Source organism: Lampetra planeri, chromosome 10 (genome assembly GCF_965212315.1).
Source record: "Lampetra planeri chromosome 10, kcLamPlan1.2.h2, whole genome shotgun sequence".
NCBI classification, from domain to species: Eukaryota; Metazoa; Chordata; class Hyperoartia; order Petromyzontiformes; family Petromyzontidae; genus Lampetra; species Lampetra planeri.
This window is the reverse complement of record NC_136116.1, coordinates 9,326,082-9,346,378: the sequence shown is the minus strand read 5'-3', so window position 1 is coordinate 9,346,378 and position 20,297 is coordinate 9,326,082. Positions and strand designations below refer to the sequence as shown.

The following is a 20,297-nucleotide window of genomic DNA, read 5'->3' as shown; positions in this document are numbered from 1 at the left end:
TGCTTATCTGAAGTTGCGCTAACTGGTGCGCTATTGACTCCCATGGTTAAGGGACGATGATTGATGCCGAGGATTTTAAATATAACATCTCACCATCAATCAGTGTGTGTTTTTTTTAAATATATGTGGCAAGCATCGGCCAGATATGAGCCATACAAAGATTTATGAAATGGGATAGATACGCATTTGTGTCCCATTGTGCGTGAGTAAATAATGCAGGGCAGTCAAAATGTTTTGCGAACAGCATGAGGCACATTGGTAAATAAAATAAAAATCATCTCACGAAAACATGAAACCATTTAGACGCATACAGTTAGAGCTTCATGTAAAATTATACAATAATATAATTTACAGCCCTATATAAATTCACTGCTGGATGAAGGCCTCACGCTTTTTCAGTCATCGGTGTTGTTTTGACCATACATTACGACGCTGGTCAGTGTGGGTTAGTGGTGGTGTCCAGGATTGGTTATGATATCACTCGCCGCTGATGTTAGCCATGGCTGGGAATGAACCTCAGGATACCGGATTCAAAGCACAATGGGCTCACCAATGCACCACCACTCCACCCCTGTTCATGTGAAATGGTAAAAAAAAAATATGGAGAGGGGTCCGATGTTATTAGATTAATAACACTGCGGTGTTTTAATGCAGACATACATTTCAATTCGATAATAATTTTAGTACATTGGAGTACAGGTATGCCTCGATTTACGCATAAAACGATATTTCGTAAAACGGAATGGCTTTTCCCATTAATTTACAACTAAACATTTGCGATGTGTTTCGGACAGTCATTCCAACTCTACCCCTATCCTAGAAAATATACACCGAAATAACTTTTCACAATACAACACTATAACAATAATAAAGAACACACATATTAAAACGACCACATGATAATTCATTTAAAACAAAGAGAACTGACCTTTTTCGGGAAATCGTCAAAAGATCTGCACGTTGGAATGACTGTAAAGGTGGCGTTGAAGTGTGACTTGCACTGGTAGTAATAGTGACACTATCGGGTGATTCTTGTTTGATCCCATGACACGTGCCCTGTGAAATTTCATTACCGTGGAATTTCAACTTCGTTAATTGAAAAGTGTCCATAATTTGTCAATTGGGTTAGCGCTAAAATTTTAAAAACCGTACATTCCTAAATCGAGGGACACCTGTACTTTAAAAAAAAGTGTTGACTTGTCTGTCTACATGTCATATGAGTCGCATGATAGGTTTATTACCTATGTACAATCTAGTACTGTATATGATATTGACCTGCATATGTACGTATGTTTTTCATCGATTGTACTTTGTAGAAATTAACACCCAGCATAGGAATATAGAATTTTCAACTTAACCATCACTTATTTAACTTATTTTTACGTTTCTTGATAGACAGCATAAAAACTTTTGAAGTTGGGAAACATGATTAGGTAGTAATGGTACTGACCACAGTCTAATTCTCAAGATGTGTTTCGACTTCATTTGCACACCTTCATCAACCCCTCCAGTTCTCAGTCAAATACACGTCATTCATAGATTACGCTTTTATACCATCATCCCTTACACCCCATAAGATACTCCATCATCAGAGGTGATTAAATAACCATTAGCTGAATATCTCACAGCCAATATGGTATTATTATTATTTGACTGAGAACTAGGAGCGTTAACGATGCATCGATTCATCAATAAATATTGATTTGTAAGTTCAGGATAGACTAATCGAATCTGATGTGTAAGAATTGAATTTCGATACGTTGTATTTAATGGGTTCACGTGACCTCTGTAGCCGCTAGAGGCCGCCACATTCACCACTTTGTAAAAAAAAGAATTAACTGAATTGCAACAATTCGTCAAATCTGAATTACTGACTTTTCCTTGGAGCCAAACTCTCAGAAATTCCATTTCAGTTGGGAGAGGCACTTGGTCTTAATTGTGTTGGTCGTGTAGTTAATGTCATCCTGGTAGGACTTGAATCGGGTGTTGTGTGTAACCCAGCAGGCAGACTGCGATTGAGAGGTTCTGTTTCCTGGCAAAGCTGTGAACTCTGAACGCCACGTCACCTCCCATTGCGATCGGCCAGACGGTCTCGTTTCTGAAACCCGCATTCAGGAGAGGCACTACTGTACATTGCCACACAGCTCACAGTAGTCATTTCCTTTCCACTGATCGCTGCCAAGAGGTGAATCTGGATTGGTTCACACCTGCTCGTGACTGCCTCAACTCGCAGGTGGCTTCAATTCAGAGCCAGAGACAATAATAATACGTAACGTAGACTACCTGTGAGACTGGAACAAAGGGAAATTTGGGTACATCTGTTCACGTTCGTGACATGTATGTACAGGGGCTTCGTTTTCTATGTCTTCTCGGTTGCTGGCAGACTGGTAGCCGCAGCTGTAGCGATATATACAGTATACTGGACGTGGTGTCCCTTGTATGAAGATATTTTTCGCGTAGCCAACCCTAACTCGGCTGAAATTAAGCCCTGCGTATATATAAGCCAGCGTCGTTTTAGCTGCCCACCGAGGCGTTTGCCGTATTGATTAGTTGCCAAAAACATCCATAAAATCTCGTTAGTAAATAACAACACTACGGGCTAACAACTCAGCCTAATAGGCTGCAACAGCACATGGGTAACAACAATACGACGGTGGCGGTAACAACTTCGGGGAGCCAGGCCGCCACTGAAACCAAACTATGCTAAATTGCGTCGTGACAAGTTGAAGTAGATTATTAAAACGCCTCGTTGTGATCTAACGGTTTACTTTCTCCCACTTGCGCTTTTGTGTAAAAAAAAAAACATAAGCGTGAAACGACAGAGACGGAGAGCGAACCGTGACTCGTAAATAAAGGTTTCTTGTTTTCACCCGCTAAAGTAGCGAGACGTTCGGACGGAGGATGAGGGCTTTTATTGGCACCAGAAATAGCAGCAGCTGAAAGACGCTTGGAGCTTCGGAAGATTTGCCCTCGCAGCCAATTAAGCATATGGGAGACTGATTAAAGTCAGGATCGCATGGGCCCCCGCTTTACACCCACGCGGAAAGACGTACCAAAAGGTGCCAAAGTTCACCACTGGCCACTGATCAGCTAGCGAGCTCCGTGCTGCGTTTTTGGGGCATGTCGCAGCTACCGACTGTTGCTCCTAGGGGGTTTTTCCCCCTTTTACGTACAATACAAAAAAATCCCTAAAAAGAAGGGAAGCGCGCTCGCACTATAAAGAAGTCAGACTTGTCAACGCACGGTGGCTCGCCCTGCTGATGCACCGTGGAGGTGACATTTATCTTGGGCTCAATGAGCGAGTGCAGGCGGCGAAGGCTTATTTCGGTAGGAGCGAGCTCAAACATCTGGTGTTTCTCTTAGAGGGCCTGCGTCAAGACCTGAGATTCCAGGAAGGAGGGGTGGTGTGGGGGGGGGGATTCTGTTGATGGGAAGAGAGGGAAAGAAGGAGGGAGGGAAATTTGCTCATTCCTCGGCTGTTTCCATACTTCCTCTCAACTGCTCAACTGTTGCTCAATCCACCCCCCCCCTCCACGCACATTCGGCACTCCCCCTCGCCTCCCAACCCACTGCATACCCTGCCACTGCCGAAGCGTAATATGATAAACAGGCGCACTTGCAATAAAATACAGCTGGAATGCCACTTATGAGAGCACAAACCACTTGCTTTAATTTACTGCCTAATGTGCATGCAATTTAGAGCGAGTATATATAACGCAAATGTGTATCGAATTTTGTTGTGGGGGGAAAAAAAACCTTTTGGAGAGTTTCATCTCAGCTCTTTCAATCAGCACCTACGTAACAATCAGAAATTGGCCTGTTGGGCCGACTCCATTTCTTTATTGGTAGTCGACCTACAAGATGCTGCAGCTACAATGTTCAGATTTGGTGTCGTTGTTGTGCATGCTAAAGAAATTAATGTTGTGTCACTGGTATTGGTTCATTACACTTAGCGTCTAGACACTGATCCTAGCATTTACAATTGTCTGCAGTATAAACGCACATAAACAACTCACACTATATATTTGTTTCGCTCCCGCACAATCTCATAAAAAATGCAACGACACGTCTAAAAGCGACCCTGCAGCAATCTTATCAACTGCTGCGATGGCAATTTGAGTAGCTCAAGAATCCTTTCTCAACAGTCAACATGTTTGTCATTTGTATTTGTACTCTGATCCATGCGTTCTTTATTTCAGTGTGATTCCCGACATGCATCTCTGCATGCGCGCTTCTTTGCATACCCTTCACCTTATGTTCCCATTTTTTTGGACAGTGGCCATATTTGCAATCCATGTCCGATAAGTGCCCAGGGGGTAGCAAGGTGTGACGGCCGGTCGTCGAGACTTGATGACAGAGGGGCAGGCGAAGGAGGCAAAACACAGGCTTGAGAAGACGACCAACACGCCCAAATGACAGCAGTTCGGAAGCATAATGTGTCGTAGAATCGCGAGACCTGAGTGACGGCAACGACGTTTGAGAAAATCACACATCAGTGGATAGATCCTGGCTAATGATGATGAAAAAATGCCTCGGTGTGTTTTTTTTGTTTGGTTAAATTCCTGCAGTATTTTTGTTACAATTTTGACTTCCCATTTTTTTTTCTAAAGGAATCTCGGGTGACCTCTGAAAGGCTAATGTGCATTAGGAGCCTGCCGCCACTGTGCCATTGCGTACACATACCACACACAGTGGCGAATCTATTGGGGAACATGGGGGTTTCCAGCTCTTAGTGATCCTTGAAGAAGGAAGAAAAAACACAAATCGAGATCACTCCCTTGTTAATTAGCACACATGTACATGCCGTAACGGCGAAGTTACAGCAAAAACCCGGGTGTACGCACGCGTGTGCAACGCAAGACGCGAGTGCGTATAAACTCAACGCTCTCGCGGGACTTTGGTGACTGAGTCTACGGGAGTGAAGTCCTCTTAACACCTTCGTGTGCAAAAGGTGCTGGGGGCACAGTTATAGCGAGCTTCGCATTTGGTGAAAAGTAACATTCCACACCGACAAGAAAACCCAACACGTATCCAAGGGGAAGATTTAGGTGTCTTTTTCCACCAGAGCAGAGAAGACAACCCTCCCACCTCTCCGCCCCAGCTCCCCTTGCCCGCATACAAATATAAAAGTCCCCCATGTAGCCGACACAGGTTGTTGGGGTAAGTGCTGGTAAAGAGCACCTATGAAGGCCACAACGGTGCACTCTGGGTGTGGTGCGGCCCGTGCTGCGCCAGCCCACCATTGTCTTCCCAAGTACGTTTTAAGGCTAAGTCGACCTACAGACACCCATACAATATAACAGCAATTACGATGAGTAGTATTGCTTATATCAAATTAAACTTAAACCGACAATATTAATCACATGACTAAATAGATATAACCAACAATAAGCAACAACATCATCACCGATTCGACATCTTTAATCGAACCAACCAAGCGGTTTTCCTTAAAACCCTCTGCTGCTAGACCACCCAGATTGTATGGCTTACCAAAGATCCATAAAGAAGGGACACCCCTTCGTCCTATCGTCACCACCATTGACTCACCCACCTACAAACTGGCCAGATTTATGTCTGAGACCTTACAACCATGCACTGGTAAGACCACCTCAGCTGTACTTATCTCGGCTCATTTGGTATCGTTAATTAAGGACATCTCATTATCTCTATGTGATTTGCTCGTTAGTTTCGATGTAGTCCCTTTGATCCAACAAGAGACTGAATGCTGATGTACCAACCCTGGTGAGACACTGTCTCACCAACACTTACTTCACCTGGAATGGAACTTTCTACAAACAAGTTGAAGGTACCCCAATTGTAGCTAATATTTTAATGGAAAATTTTGAGACAGATGCCATGCAGGCATCCACTCTACGTCCGTCCTTGTGGAAGGGGTACATAGATGACACGTTCGTCATCTGGCCACATGGCCGACCAGCTCTGAACCAATTCCTCAACCACATCAATTCCATACACCCAGCCATCAAATTCACCATGGAGGTGGATAAGGACAGCAAGCTAGCATTCTTGGATGTTCTAATCAAAAAGAGACCAGATGGCTCAACAGGAAAGCCACCCATATGGATGCATATCTAAAACCTGACTCCCACCACCATCCATCCCAGAAGAATTCCCTCATCAAAACTCTACACCATAGAGCTCGCTGTATTGCCGACCATCACCACCTAGCCAGTGAACTGGAACACGTACACCAAGCTCTCAAGATTAATGAATATTCAGACTACACAATCCGTAAAGCTATCACCCCAACCGTTGGGAAAGAACCATCTGAGGACCCAATAAAAACCATCACCTTGTCATACATAGCAAGGGTCACTAAAAATATTTCCAAAATCATGAGCAAATACAACATCCAGGTTCGGTTAAACACAGTACATAAAATTCGTGATCTGATCCCATCTGTGAAGGATGTGATCCCAGACATGCAATACCCCGGCGTCTACACACTAAGCTGTGTCTGCGGCAGTAGTTACATCGGGGAAACTAAGCGACATGTCTCGGACCGTGTTCATGAACATAAGGCAGATCTGAAATATGGTAGGACCAATACCTCGGCTGTGCCTGATCATTGTTGTAATGCGGTTGGCTCACACGAAATTGATTTTTCTAAGACGAAGGTACTTTGCAAGCCCACTGGCTACCAACAAAGATTCGTTCATGAAGCCATCCAGATATATAGACACAGACACAATTTCAACCGAGAAGATGGGTACAAACTGAGCAATCATTTAAAGAACGTTATCAACCAGTTTGAGTCATAACTGGTTTTGATGTTCCCATCCTACCACCTTCCGAAGTTAGTTGTGCTTTACGCCCATTTCAAACTTGTGCGTTCACAGGATTCACACAAACAGACACTTTACGAGCCGACCCCTCGGTTTGCGTGCTTTACGATTTGCCATTAACATGATAATCTCTCATTAACATGCTCATTTTCACCTGGCAGCCCTTTGGTGAAAACCCAACATTAGCTGCTGACATTTGGGATACGCCCATCTCATACCCTTATAAACAGTTTGCCTTGGGAAGATAAGCCCCATTTTCCTGAAGACGACTGCTTGTGTTGCGATCGAAACGTCGTAGTTTTTTGTTATTTTCTTTGAACCTATCTACATGACTTTACCGAAAGACTCAAAGAATATGAATTCCTGCAGTCACGAAAGCTTTAAGTCAAAACATATTTTGTATACATATAAAAAAAATCATGAGCTCCTTTGGAGTTATGGGTCTTGATTAAATGTCCCATTTATCATCGCCAAATCCAGCCCTGCAAGTATCTATTATCTTGGCTGCATGCTCGACAGACGTGGGCAAGCAGTATTCGTGAAACTATTTTCAAAAACGTGGTCCATTTGTGTCAAAACAGTGCGCGCCGCAGCGGAAAAGCGTTTCGCTAAAACGGTCACGTTCTTCAAATAACCCAAAGTGCTTAATATGAGCTAAGTAAACAGGCCGGTCTGGAAGCCTTTTCAGACCTATAGCTGCTGCCGTTCTCAGATCCTGTGGCCGGTGCTTGTTTGGCTTGGAGGCAGTTCAACATGACAAGTACAACTCTTGAACTGGAAATAAAAGCTGCGAGGCGTCACACGCAATAAATCTGCAGCCATCGTAACGTTTTGCAAAGGCACGCCAGCCACTCCATGTGGGGAGGAGGAGAGAGCCGTGCTTCTACTTAAAAACAAAATTAATCAAGAGGGTGAATGGGGTTGTTTTCTTCTTCTGCTTACCACAATGCAAAAGCAGCGGTGTGGCCATCCTGAATACACAACAACGTTTTTATAAATCAAGGGTTGTTAATTTCGACTTGACATTGCGAAACTATTGACTTCAGTGGGGTCTTGCTGTGTTTTACTTTTTGTGCTTTCCGATCACGTTCGATATATAAAGGACCAAACTATGCAAATATTATTCGTTGGTTCTTTCGGTTAAGTCACGTCTAAAGATAAAATAATAAATTAAATAATATGCTATTATTTTATCTTTAGACGTGACTTAACCGAAAGAACCAAAGAATAATTCCTGCAGTCACAATACGGTATAAGCATCGCATCTCGCGCATAAGAATCAATGTTTTTTTTCCACTCCCGTCAGCTTCATCCAGCCACTAGAGGACGCTACATCGACCATATATACAATAATTGATTCGCAAATCAAGTCACGATCTCGAATCGCTGCAATTTTTTGAAATCCCAAGGGTCACTGTGGTGGTGGTTACGGGAATCTGCTACGCCGGTAATTATAATATTTTGCATTCATCAATGTGGGCATATGCAGTAAATGTACAGGTTTAGTTGACGGCAGCGCAATGGAATTGTGATGCGAGGATTGAATTTCAACTTGAGAGAAACCGCTCTGGTTCGTTCAATGGCCGCACTGAACATCGGACAACACTGTGGGTTTCAGTGTCCGCTGTGCTACTCAAAATGTGCCCGTCACAACGCCAGCACACTTAGAACAACAACAATAACAAGCATGACCTCATTTGTGTAAAGAAAGTGGTGACCTCACTATCTGAAAACGAAGATACGAGCTGTCACAACAGAGGCGTTACAGTTGCAGTATCTCTCAGACATTGAACACTGGGATTTACAATTCACATTCTTCATCGGAAGAGTTGTTGTTTAATTCACACGCAAAAAAAAACATTGCTTGGGAAATCGAAAGGACAGGGTAAATGTGGACGTCCCTCCAAAAGAACGCAGACTGCTCTCGAACGGGCTAAAGATGTACCTACTTTTACGTCGTTACATTAATTTAGGACAAGGTGAACGAGTTTTAAGTTGAAATAAGCTACACGCGGCGCAGATTCCATCCAAATCCAGAGTTATGTTCGGGAGCATATCGGGGGGGGGGGGGGGAGTAAGGCACGTAAATCACAGCACACGACGTAAGTGCCTGTTAAAAATAAACAATATAAGATAAAGATAAACAATATAGTTTGGGGAAAAGATCACCCAGCTTATAGTGCAGAAAAAACGATTCATTCCAGTGGACAAATGTAATTCACGTAGTAATTCTCCGTTGAAACACTCCAAAACACAGGTCGTGTTTCATTACTCTGGCTAGTTTCGTATGAGGAACACCTGGATGAGAGAATATCAGGGCACGTTTCTATAAGCGATGGTTGTAAAGGCTAAGAAAGATTGCCTAGGTGGTGGCATCTATAGAGCAGTACGCATTGAGGAGGCGTGGAAACACCGCGGAGCTATGAATGCTGCTGTGTGTGAAGGCTCTGGGTGGATTACTAAATCACAGGGAGATGACTTTATAATGCAGCAGTGGATTGACCATGGCTCATAATGATGACTTTAGCACAGCCTTTGAAAATGCCACTCGGCATTTTCGCAAAGGCAGGAAACCCATCACGAGCGTGACAAACTATAGGCTGCATATCCACTTGTTTATTGTGGTTTGGGACCATTCATATTAAGTGTTTACAGAGCGTTTTACAATGACCCTTGCAAAAAAAATGGAGGGTGGGGGGGGCTCACACAAAGCAACCACAATTTGTTGTTTTTCACGTGCTAAACTGCACACGCGTGTGAAACCAAGAGGGAAAATGCCTTGGTACACGGAGCTTGTAGCAAGGCGAGGAATGATTGAAGGGAAGGCGGCGGCGAGGGGGGGGATGCCAAGCCAGAATTGGCTGTAAAGTCACGAGGCTGGGATTGTTAGTCGTGGAGAGGAACTCTTGTTGTAGTTTTAGATTTGAAGTTTTCGTGACTGCAAGGATTCATACTCTTAGGTTTTTTCGGTAAAGTCACGTAGGTAAAAAATGAAATTAAAATTAATAAAAGTAAAATAAAAATCACGACGTTTCGGAGGCAACACAAGCTTCTGTCTTCTTGTTGTAGCTGTTGTTGTAGTTGCTGCTGTCCAGACAAGCCGGCCGAGCCAAAGATAAGCCTGGACTGTTCTATGACGGATGCACGGGAAGGGGAGCATGCCCATTTGTATTCCTACACAAACAGGCACAACGCCGTGGGATGTATTGTGCGTGTACGTCTCTGTTATGTGTAGATCGGCAGCTTAAATGAGGGGCCTTTGCACCCCACGGCAACGCGGCTCGTGGGGGTTACTGCAAGGCGTTGTGTGAATGGCGCAAAAAAATTTGAGTTTTACTTAGTTTAGTTCAACACGTAGGCTTTCGACAGTTTTTTTGTTGGGTTAGATTGCGTAGATATATGTCATTAAACTCGCCACCACCCGACACAGCCAATTAGTAATGTCAAATCCGGCTGCCGCCTGATGATTCCGGTTGTAATTACTGGCGAAACGTCGTACTCGGATTGAAACATGTTGTGGATTTGCTCTCCAACACACAACCGGTGTTGCTGTACTAGCGACGAATTGTCATGTTCTGTTTACGTGACAACCCTTACCAATTGGCTGCGTCATGTGGTGGTGGCGGATTTAACGACACATTTATAATTAGGCTATCTAACCCCCCAAAAAACTGCATTATGGGTGAGTTTTACGTTACCACAGTCCCGCCGAGTCACTGCGGATGAGTGAAGGCGGGGAGCAGAGATATCGGAGTATAATAATCACTGTACAAGGTGCTCCTGATGTCTTGTGACCCCCCAATTAATCGACTCCTAACATTATTTTCCTTTGCTTATTCACTTCTGTTTTCACACCCATCGGTATACAAAAATATTAAGTTTGAGCGAATTAAATTGGGGGGGGGGTGGGGGGGGTCACAAGACATCTGCACCACCCTGTAGAATGTATTTTTCGGCAGTGTCCTCTGCTGCCCACCACGGAGTCCCAGAGCCTCTAACAACATATTCATTGCACGGTGGTTACCCATTGAAGCACTATCCAGGTCGAAATCCGCTTCGCTTCCGAGATGTTATGAGCATCGGGCGCATTCCGGGGTGATTTGCTTATCGGCGAATTCTTGCTTTGGACCCTGCTGAACACCAGTGGCAGTTTATTTTTCAGTGGAGAGTTGGGGGCACTCAGCTTTCGACGCAAAATGTTCAAATACTTTACATAGTGTGGATTATAGTGCACGCTTATATACGTAAGAGGCACGGAACTGTGTAGAGGTTTGTCCTTGCAAGCCCAAGCACGGACACAGCGCCAAAAAAAAACATTTTTTAAACGTTCACCGCCGTGGCCCCTAAAGGTACACACCGTATAATGCAGCCAGCCGGCACCCCCCACTGCAGACTGTGTACCCAGGGCCCGTTGCTATAAGAACCTATCCAAGCAATTTCCTAAGATGGAATCTTGCGTGTGCAGTTACTTGTGGACAGGCCATTACAATAATCTACAGCTCTTTGTGAAGAGCGTCTCCCGTTCTCACACCCAGCCCCCGCCATCCACTTTCACCGGCCAATAGTTCGTTCTATTCTTCTACGGTTTGTCCACATGGCCTCATGATGAGATCGTGGGACGAGAAGTGCCTCTGCCAGACCTCTGGCTCGAAAAGCGAGGTTGCCAAACCGGCGTCCGTTGTGTTTTTTTGCAAGTTAAAGGCGGCATGACCAGTCTGGAAGCAAATGTTGTAGATTTCATTCTGCACGTAACTACGTCTTACATAAATAATTTCAATGATTAGTTTTTTTTTGTTTTCAGGGAGACAGCCTACGTTTGTTTTTAAACTGTGTTCGTGACAGCCACGGAATGGAACGTGATCGTGAATTCGTCAACAGAGGAGATGGAGCGATTATCATCAGCTCACGGGCAGCTGCTAGGTGTATGATTACACTATAGGTTCGCGAGATCGCAGCAGCATGGAGAGGCCTTCATCCAGCAGTGGATTATGGCTGATGGTGACTTTGCGTGAAGAGAAAACGGGTGGCCATGAACATCTGCTTCCCGAGTTCCATTCCAGGCCACGGCTAACATCTGAACCGCTCCTGGGTCCCATCTTTACCGACCCGCGTTGACCATCGTGATGATTTGTGGCTAAACCAAACCTCGTGACAATACGGCGTGAAGAGGTCTTCACGCTGCACTGGACTGACAAAGATCTGCACTGCATTATTATTGTTTTAACGTGTCGATTCGAGAATATTTCAGCGCGCCACCCTGGTAACTTGCACCGATATCGCCACCTTGTGTTCAACTGCAGCAGCACATTCCGGTGTTGAAACACTTCCAACGAACCAAACTTAACGCAATTCCAGTCCTACTGACCACAATTGTTACGAGTTAGGGCGTTTAAAATCAGCAACCGAACATTGTATCGGATTTCAATGAGGATTAGGAGAAATTACTTACAGAGACATAGAAATGTCCTCACTACTTAAATACATTTTAATATGTGACGCTTACAAATATTTTTCCAGGTCTCAAGTGGCGTACAATCTTGAAAAGAGGTATCGTTTTCATTCCATACAGAATTTCCAAAATTTTCTTCAATCGAATTGAGCACTTATCCAAGAAAACGCGCACACGAATACTAAGTAATGTATACAGGGAAATAGCACCCAAATCGCAATGCTTTTTTGTGGAGGGTTCCTGCATTGGCAAGCCTTGCCGATTCCATTACCGAGTGTTTTGCATGTGGAATGGAATCTGCAGTACCCAGAGAAACCCGTGAAATGCGAGGGACTCATACTCAAACGTCTGCACAGATGGAGTCATTGAATCGTTTTACTGGTAGGAACCTCCTGGTTACACCAGCCCACATGGGATTATTGTGTCCGTCGTGCAGGGAGGGGCTGGGTGGGGAGGGAGGGGCTGGGTGGGGAGGGGCAGGGTGGGGAGGGGCTGGGTGGGGAGGGTGGGGCCGGGTGGGGTGGGGAGGGGCTGGTCACCCCGTGGTGCCCTTATAAAACTCAAAGTTTAACCTACTCACGCCGGCTTGTGCCCGCCCTCCCAGTCGGGCATATTTTCGGAATACACCACGCCGCCGTTGACCCTGGCCATTGACCGAACCCAACGTTCCTACCAGCTTCCTCCACAGGAATGTGTTACTGTCGGATCTTGGCCACCAACTCCAAAGCGCTGTATCACAGGTGTACACACCAGCACGCCTGGCTAATTAAAATCCCAGAAACATTGTCCAAACGCCTCATCAATTGTATGGGTCTTTTTTTTATCCGGAGCATTATTACTGCAGAGAAGCCAGCAATCTTTGATTAATAACTTATGAAAGACGCGAGTCCACGTGTGTCACGTACATCCATGAGTTGTAGTTAGTGCACACCACACAGCTTTGTACTGTGACCACTGGTCCCACGCTGTGCATGCAAGCCAAGATGATTTGAACCGCTTCAGAGCAGGGGTGGATTGATGCATCGATTCACCGATCTTTATCGACTCTTGGGGCTCGCGATGTGTACATCGAAATCGGGTGTGTAAGAAATCGATGGGTTTTTTTAATTCCTACAATGTCGTGTGTAAAGGGGTCAAGTCACCCCTGAGGTCAGCCACTGGAGGTGTTAACCATTCACCGTAATGTTAAAATGGAATACATTCTTGAATCGTACTGCACCACTTAATCGTGGCAATGCATTGAATCGCCACAGTTGGGCGGGATTAATCCACTCTATTTGAGAGCCTCGTGATGTTGAGCTCGTGCCAGTGTAGAGCTCATCAATGTACACTGAAAACGATGCGGCCGAACACCCAGCACCATCCGTGAACTTGAGCTGGTATCACAACTGCACAATTGGCCCCACGCGCATTGACACAGCAGCAGCCGTACCGGAATTGCAATGGGTGCATTTTTTTTCTTCCTATTTGGTCATACCAGTATAAGAATATACAATTTAACAGCGCTAACATGTGCATTCATACTTGACATGACAACGCAATGTTGAGCCCGGTGAATTACAGCACAGCGTACAGGGACTCTTGAAACACCAGAACATCAACACGAGAATAAGACCTGTCACCAGGCTTCGCTCTAACCCGTTCATTACGCACCCAAAATCACAGCCACTGCTAATATTAACTAGAGGTGTAACGATGCACCGATTGATTGGCTAAGATCATTATGTACGCTTACAATACATGCGCCGAGTCGTGTGTGTGATAATCTCTGCTTTATTATATTCTTACGTACTGCAGTTCCACTTGATCCCTGCATCCATTAGAGGCCACGGCATACACCGCAAAGTGAAAGAGAGGATTGTGGAACACATTCACGATTCCAAATCGCGGCAATTCATAGAATCTACGGGGAATTGGAGGTGGCGATGACGAATCGTTACTCCCCTACAATCCAAACATAATTGCCATGTTTGGTTACAAAAAATATATACATTTTCATCTTACCCTCATTTAGTGCATCTTGAATATCATTTCTTAATTTTAAGTGTAACTGCCTTGGTCTTAAGTGGTATAGATTTTTTTAGAGGTACACTGTTTTGTTTACACCTCTCCTATCAATATTCAAAAACATAATTTGTTTCCTTAAAACCAGCATTCAAATAATCAACACCTATTGGACAAAACAAGCTAATGGTTAACGCTGCCATTTCAACAAAGTGGTTTTCAAAGTTTATACGTCACAAGCCAGTCTTTGACTGAGAGCGGGGTGAGGAACCGACAGCCCGCGGGAAAGATACCGCCCACGTGTATTGCATACGGTCTGCAGCTACACGGAATTGCCTGCAAATGAGAGATATATCAGGCGCCACAAGCACCTTAGCTGCACTAATCAAGTGCCAGAGGGAAATATTGGAGCTGGCAACACTTCGTTTCTAATTTTAGAATGCCGAGTCATGTCTGTCACTGCAACGGACCCTTTTTCTACTCGGTAGACACGCGCATTTATTTTACATGTTATTTTTGGATAGCTCTTAAGTGCGTGTTAATGTGTAGTTGCCGGCCAAAGTTGTTTTCAAAGTCAAATTCGGCCCTCCCTCGGCAAGGAAAAGGTTCCCCACCCCCGTCTTAAGAGGGACCTCGTCCACGCGGTCCGCACTCCGACACCGATTCTAATTTGCAACGCCTACTGAGGCACGTGCTTGCCATAATTCCGTCGTGGTACCAGCAGGCACTCCCCGATTTGGCTCCATGGGTTCACACGATTGCATGGAACAATTGCGATCCGACACAGGCCGACACAGCCAGCAATGGACCCGTTGTGCTCCTTTGTTCTCGTCCAACATGGGAGACGGAACACCATCCATAGTTGTCGACTGCGCGGGTGCACGGCACGGGCTTGGACGACCGATGTTTCCACAACTTTCAACTACACGTGCTAAACGCGCATTTGCTTACAAAGGACAGCGGATTCACGCAATCCAATCTAAACCCTGAACGCAGTCAGTTTAACTGACAAAAACATCTTGTTGGCACTGGTATAGTTTAACTTAAAACCTATTTTACAAAAAAAGGAATGCACCTACTGATAGGACGTGAAAATAAATAGAATACTTTGAGCACCCCGCTTAATGTGTCAATAGACGATCACCTGTTACAGCCTCTGATATTTTATTACAGCGATCGTCCAAGCCTTCCTACAGCAGCCACAATGCTTTCTTGTCCTTCCCCCACACCTCCAATTTGCACGGTTGGCTACATACGGTGCGAAAGAAGTTCAACATAGGTGCATACAATGCTGGCGAGCCTCATCCCCATGAAGCTCAACTCAACTTAAATATCAGCACAGTCTCGTTACGCGAGACGCAAATTCCCACCGTCAAGTCCCAAGTCACAAGCAACCTGCATTAGACTTTTTTGAAGCTATAAGCAGCAGTCACCGTAAATTTTAAAATCTAAACAGAAGAAATAAGGTAGCTCAGTGACAAAATAGTTGACAAAGCAGCATAATATAAAACAGGCCCTAGGTTTTCTTTTCAGTTCTAGGTTACAGTGTCAATCGAAAACAAAATTTACCCCGAAAAACAGACATGTTTGCTTTGAAGTCAAATTCTCATCAGGGCATAATACACATACATCAACAGGCCTCCTTCTGAGAAATCACGAAGCTTACGAACATCCAAACACATGATTGTACTGCAATGCTTTGCCAATGTTTGCCGACATCAATAATATTTTTGGATAAACAAAATAAGAGTACTTTTTTTTCCCAGCACCAACGACCCCCCCCCCCCCTAAAAAAAATAGCCAGAGAGCAGCAGCAGCAGCACGGTGGGTGTGAAATGAGAGTTGCAGACACAGCTGTAGCGCCGCTCATACCCAGATTCCTCGAATATTACACGCATGCACAGAAGGGATTCCTCACTCCACTTCTAAATCCTAGAAAGCCATCGGCTATTGCTGACGGTGGGGATGGGGGTGGTGTCAAGGGGGGTTGGGACAATGCCCAAGTGTATTTTTTAAAGCAAGTCTTGCCAAGCCGGCAACAACCATCCAATCGGCTCGCTTTGCTCGCTCGGTTGTGCGATTTTTACGGCCGCTCGGAGGATCGGCGGATGAGGCACGGCCGGAGATGATCCAGAGTGCCGAGCGGTTCGACGTTGAACAAGACACCATCTTACATGGAGCTGCGAAAGTGAGCACACCGCGATTTTGTACACCTATTACACGCAAACCACTTCGTGGTCACACTCAAACACTCGCTACACAACCGTGGTCTGTCACGAAGACTGCACAGTGCAAAGTGTGCGAAGTCGCGCCAGAATGCTTTGCTCCCGAGTACCAATTGACCCTGTGACGCGTGGTTCCGCAGGAAGGGGATCTCTCTACCGCCATCCTCATTAAAAACGTATCGCGAAAAAGTTAACCAACGCAGGCAGATCATATCGACACGCACGCACACATACTCGGGCACAAACACGTCAAGCACCCTTAGACGGTAACAGCTGTCCACATTCACCCAAGGCAGCTCACACAGCACTTTCCCAAAGCACAGCGGAGCCCTACCCCACCACCTATCCACTTAAAACGTGCGTGCACGTGCACACATTTGCCACACACAGGATGCACGCATGCCGCACGCAGCGATCTTTGCACCGAAATGTTCCAAATCTGAAATGGCCCAAATCTGCCCCTGTTCGTGGTCCACAGCAGGGATTGACTCCCCCAGTGATATAAAATAGTTTTAACTTTTTCTTAAAAAGCCATACTTTCTTTTAAAGGGCAAAACATGATAGTCGAGGTTAGATTTTTTTTTTGGTTTTAAGAAACTGCAATGTGCAAATACCGCAGTTAAGTTTTTTTGAAATGTAGCTTAAGAGCATCGGGCAAACGAAGGTCGCCACCAGAGGGCAAATGCCTGCGATGACAGCTTTGTCTCTGAAGAGACACGCGACTGCTATTCTACAAGCGAGCATTAAGCCGAGCAGCAGTGTCAAGAGCACCAACAAAGTAACGCGTGAGCCCGAGTGCACACATTGTGGCGATGGGCGCGCGCTCACTTGAACGCGCCCAGCACTTGAAACTGCGTGCAAGCTCAGCGCCCAACGCACCAAATGATTGGCTCCTGATATATTTTTTGAAACCTTTCTTCTTTTAAAGCTCTTCATTAAAGCGAGATACAGACTTGTGTATATATAGGTCTGGCGAGAGCGGCTCTCTATGTCCGCTCCCCCAAGCAGCAACATTCCACGTCTCGTCCTCTCTGGTCCATGTGCTCCTCAAGAGGAGCTCGCCCTGTCTTCTCTCCACACTCGGAAAGCCGAACGAGCAGCTGATTCTGCTGGTGTCCCAGAGACGGCAGTGAGGAAGCCCCCGTGCTTTCGTCCAGTCGCGTTGGGTGGAGCAGTCGGCGGCAGCAGCGGTCGAGGTGGAAGCGACGGTGGCGGCGGCCGCTGCTGCTGCTGCTCACACGGGCATGAGCACCTCGGCGTACTCGTCCTGCCAATCGTCCTCGTCCACGTGAGGCTCCGCGTCGGCAGAGTCCAGCTGCCCCCCAACAAAAACAACAAACGCATCACCCACTACGCCTGTCCGCACACCATGGACGGACGTCACGGAGAGGAGCTTACGCACCGGCCAGTGAGCCCATCTCCATTTGAACTCTTTACGTGGCAACGTGTACTGTGCGCCAGAGCCGTGGTGACCTCATGGTTACCGTATTGCGCAATTAAGCCTGGCGCCGCCCTCCATTCAATTCATCAGTGGGGAGTTAAATCTAAATCGGTCCCAATTAACTAACCCACACTCGCCAGAATGGTGAAGTATGGTAAAATAACCACCCCCCTTCCATGACTTGAGCTGCTGTGGGGGAGGCCTTCATCCAGCAGTGGATTGACAAAGAGCTGTAAATTACTTACAAGACATTAAATAATCATCTTAATTTTGTGAGTTTATCCTCACCAAGCATTCACAATTTATTTTGTGCAGGGTCCTGTATGCACGTCTCATTCACATCAGCGTGTGTCCACGTGTGCACTGCAGGCAGCGGTAGCATGGTGGTTGGAGCGCTACACTACTAACCGAACAATGCGAGGTCGAATTCCGCTCACAGCCAACACCAGTTAAGATTGTCTGAACTGGTCCTGGGTCTCCCCATCAGGCTGTTAAGGCTATACAGGGGATGTTTGTCTTTTTGTGTGCATCGCACTTTGTCTATGCATGCACGCATCATGAGCGCATATCTCTTGCATGGCGCAAGTTACATTTTAACTGAATTCTTTACTCTGCTCGGCCTCATCGGATCATCAAAACTATGTCACCATCGTCTTGTTTGGGATGCACGGCCGACTTCAGTACTTTTACACGTGGTGGGGAGAAACTGGGGGCACGAGAGAGAAATCGCAAACGGTCGGAGCACACACGCGCGCACACCGCTACAATTGAGACGTGCACTTGGCACCATAATGAAAGCCAAGTCGTGAACTGGCCCAGCGAGTTCATCGGCCAGTTCAGAAGCGATGCACAAACCCCCACCGCCTGTGCCACTGAATTACGAGCACGACACGACGCAACCACACTGCGGCGATGGCGAGCGCCCACGAGGTGCGACGACCCGACCTCGCCGTGCCACCCTCTCGTCCCCGCGTGGCGTCGCGACGGCCGGCGGACCACTCACGCAGCGCAGCTCGTGTGCGGTGAAGATGCGCGGCAGCAGGAAGTGGCGGAGCGGCACGGTGAGGATGAGCACGAAGGGGAAGGCGAGGGAGGCGGCCGTCGACATGACGACCCAGAGCAGCGCGAGGCACACGAACTGGATCGCCGTGTACATGTTCATGCGCCACGTCTTTACCTGCGGCGACAAAGGCGGCGGTGGTCAGGGGGTGGGGGGGGGTCAGGGGTTCGCGAGTCGCGTGGTTGAGAGCTACGGGTTTGGTTTTTATGGAGGAGGACTTGACCTTGATTGTTTCAGGCGGAGAGTTACGGCTCGGGTGGGGGATAGGATTGTCATTAACAGTCTACAAAAGGACATCGCATGTGCCAAGTGGACTGGGGCAGGGTACAGTGCTAGAAGGGTGATGATCGACACTGAATTTCGGAATGCACAAGCGGTTTGCGTTAATTTTATTGAGAAAAGCGGAGCGCCGTTGTTTTAAAAGACATTGCACTCGCAGGAAAGAACTGTAGCGGCACGACCGCACTCTATGATAACTGGTGCCTAATAGTGCCACACGCTCTCCCGCACGGCCTTGTGGGTGCCTCGATACGCCTTTCTAACTTGAAGACATACCGATAAAGTTATTTTCGTTTAGTTTTCCTTCTGATTCCGTGTGAAAGGGTTGGACCTCAGTGTCCGATTACTCGGGAGTTGCAGCAGGGTTTGAGTTCAGTGTCTGAGTTCGGAGTTCAGTGGCGCGCAGACCTTGGAGGCGTAGGCCGAGTCCGGGTGATGCTTCGCCGGCATGAACGCGAGCAGCAGCCGGTCGTACATCTGGATGCCATTGACCGACGTAACGCCCATGTAGAGGAAGATCCCGAAGAGCACGGCGAGCGGAATCCTCCTGAGCACTTCCCCCAGCACCACCGAGAGGCCTGCAGGGGGCAGCGGCGCCAGCCACGGCTCGTCAGTTGTTACAATCGGCCACGTGGCCATTTCGCCGTCAATGGGGGGGGTTTGTCGTGGAAAAATTCGATAATTATCCAACAACACAGATGTGTTTTTAGAGAACTTATTCTAGGTTCGTCGGAAAGCATAACAAACATATGTTTGATTGATAGTACTGTAGTGTATCGTCACGAGTGGTCAAAATTGAAACTTTATGGGTGTCCTGGTCTGAACCCCATTTGTCCCGCAGCTCACGTTATCTGCGGTTTATATTCCATATTACGAGCGTTGCATGAGGTTCCAACGATTGGTGCCGGTGAACATGTTTTGTGTTACGAGAAGTGCCGCAGCAGCGTGCCGTTGTCGACCGGCCCATTTGGACCACTGATCACCACCCCACGGATGACCGCAAAATGAACTCGCTCCATTAATTAATCTGCCA

The 20,297-nt window shown here is 46.5% G+C and overlaps 1 protein-coding gene across 11 annotated transcripts in view; it reads right to left on the bottom strand.

Moving 5' to 3' along the window:
• Positions 1-14,012: 14,012 nt before the first annotated feature.
• The window catches only part of LOC144720985 (band 3 anion transport protein-like), a 68,439-nt gene continuing 62,154 nt past the window's right edge, over positions 14,013-20,297 (bottom strand). For all 11 annotated transcript variants that reach the window (XM_078598225.1, XM_078598227.1, XM_078598228.1 and 8 more), the window contains 3 exons: positions 19,673-19,842; positions 18,929-19,102; positions 14,013-17,799 (listed from right to left, as the gene is read on the bottom strand). In XM_078598225.1, the coding sequence (XP_078454351.1) occupies positions 17,719-17,799; positions 18,929-19,102; positions 19,673-19,842 (425 nt within the window). In that variant the 3' untranslated portion in view covers positions 14,013-17,718. The remainder of the gene's footprint in view (positions 17,800-18,928; positions 19,103-19,672; positions 19,843-20,297) is intronic.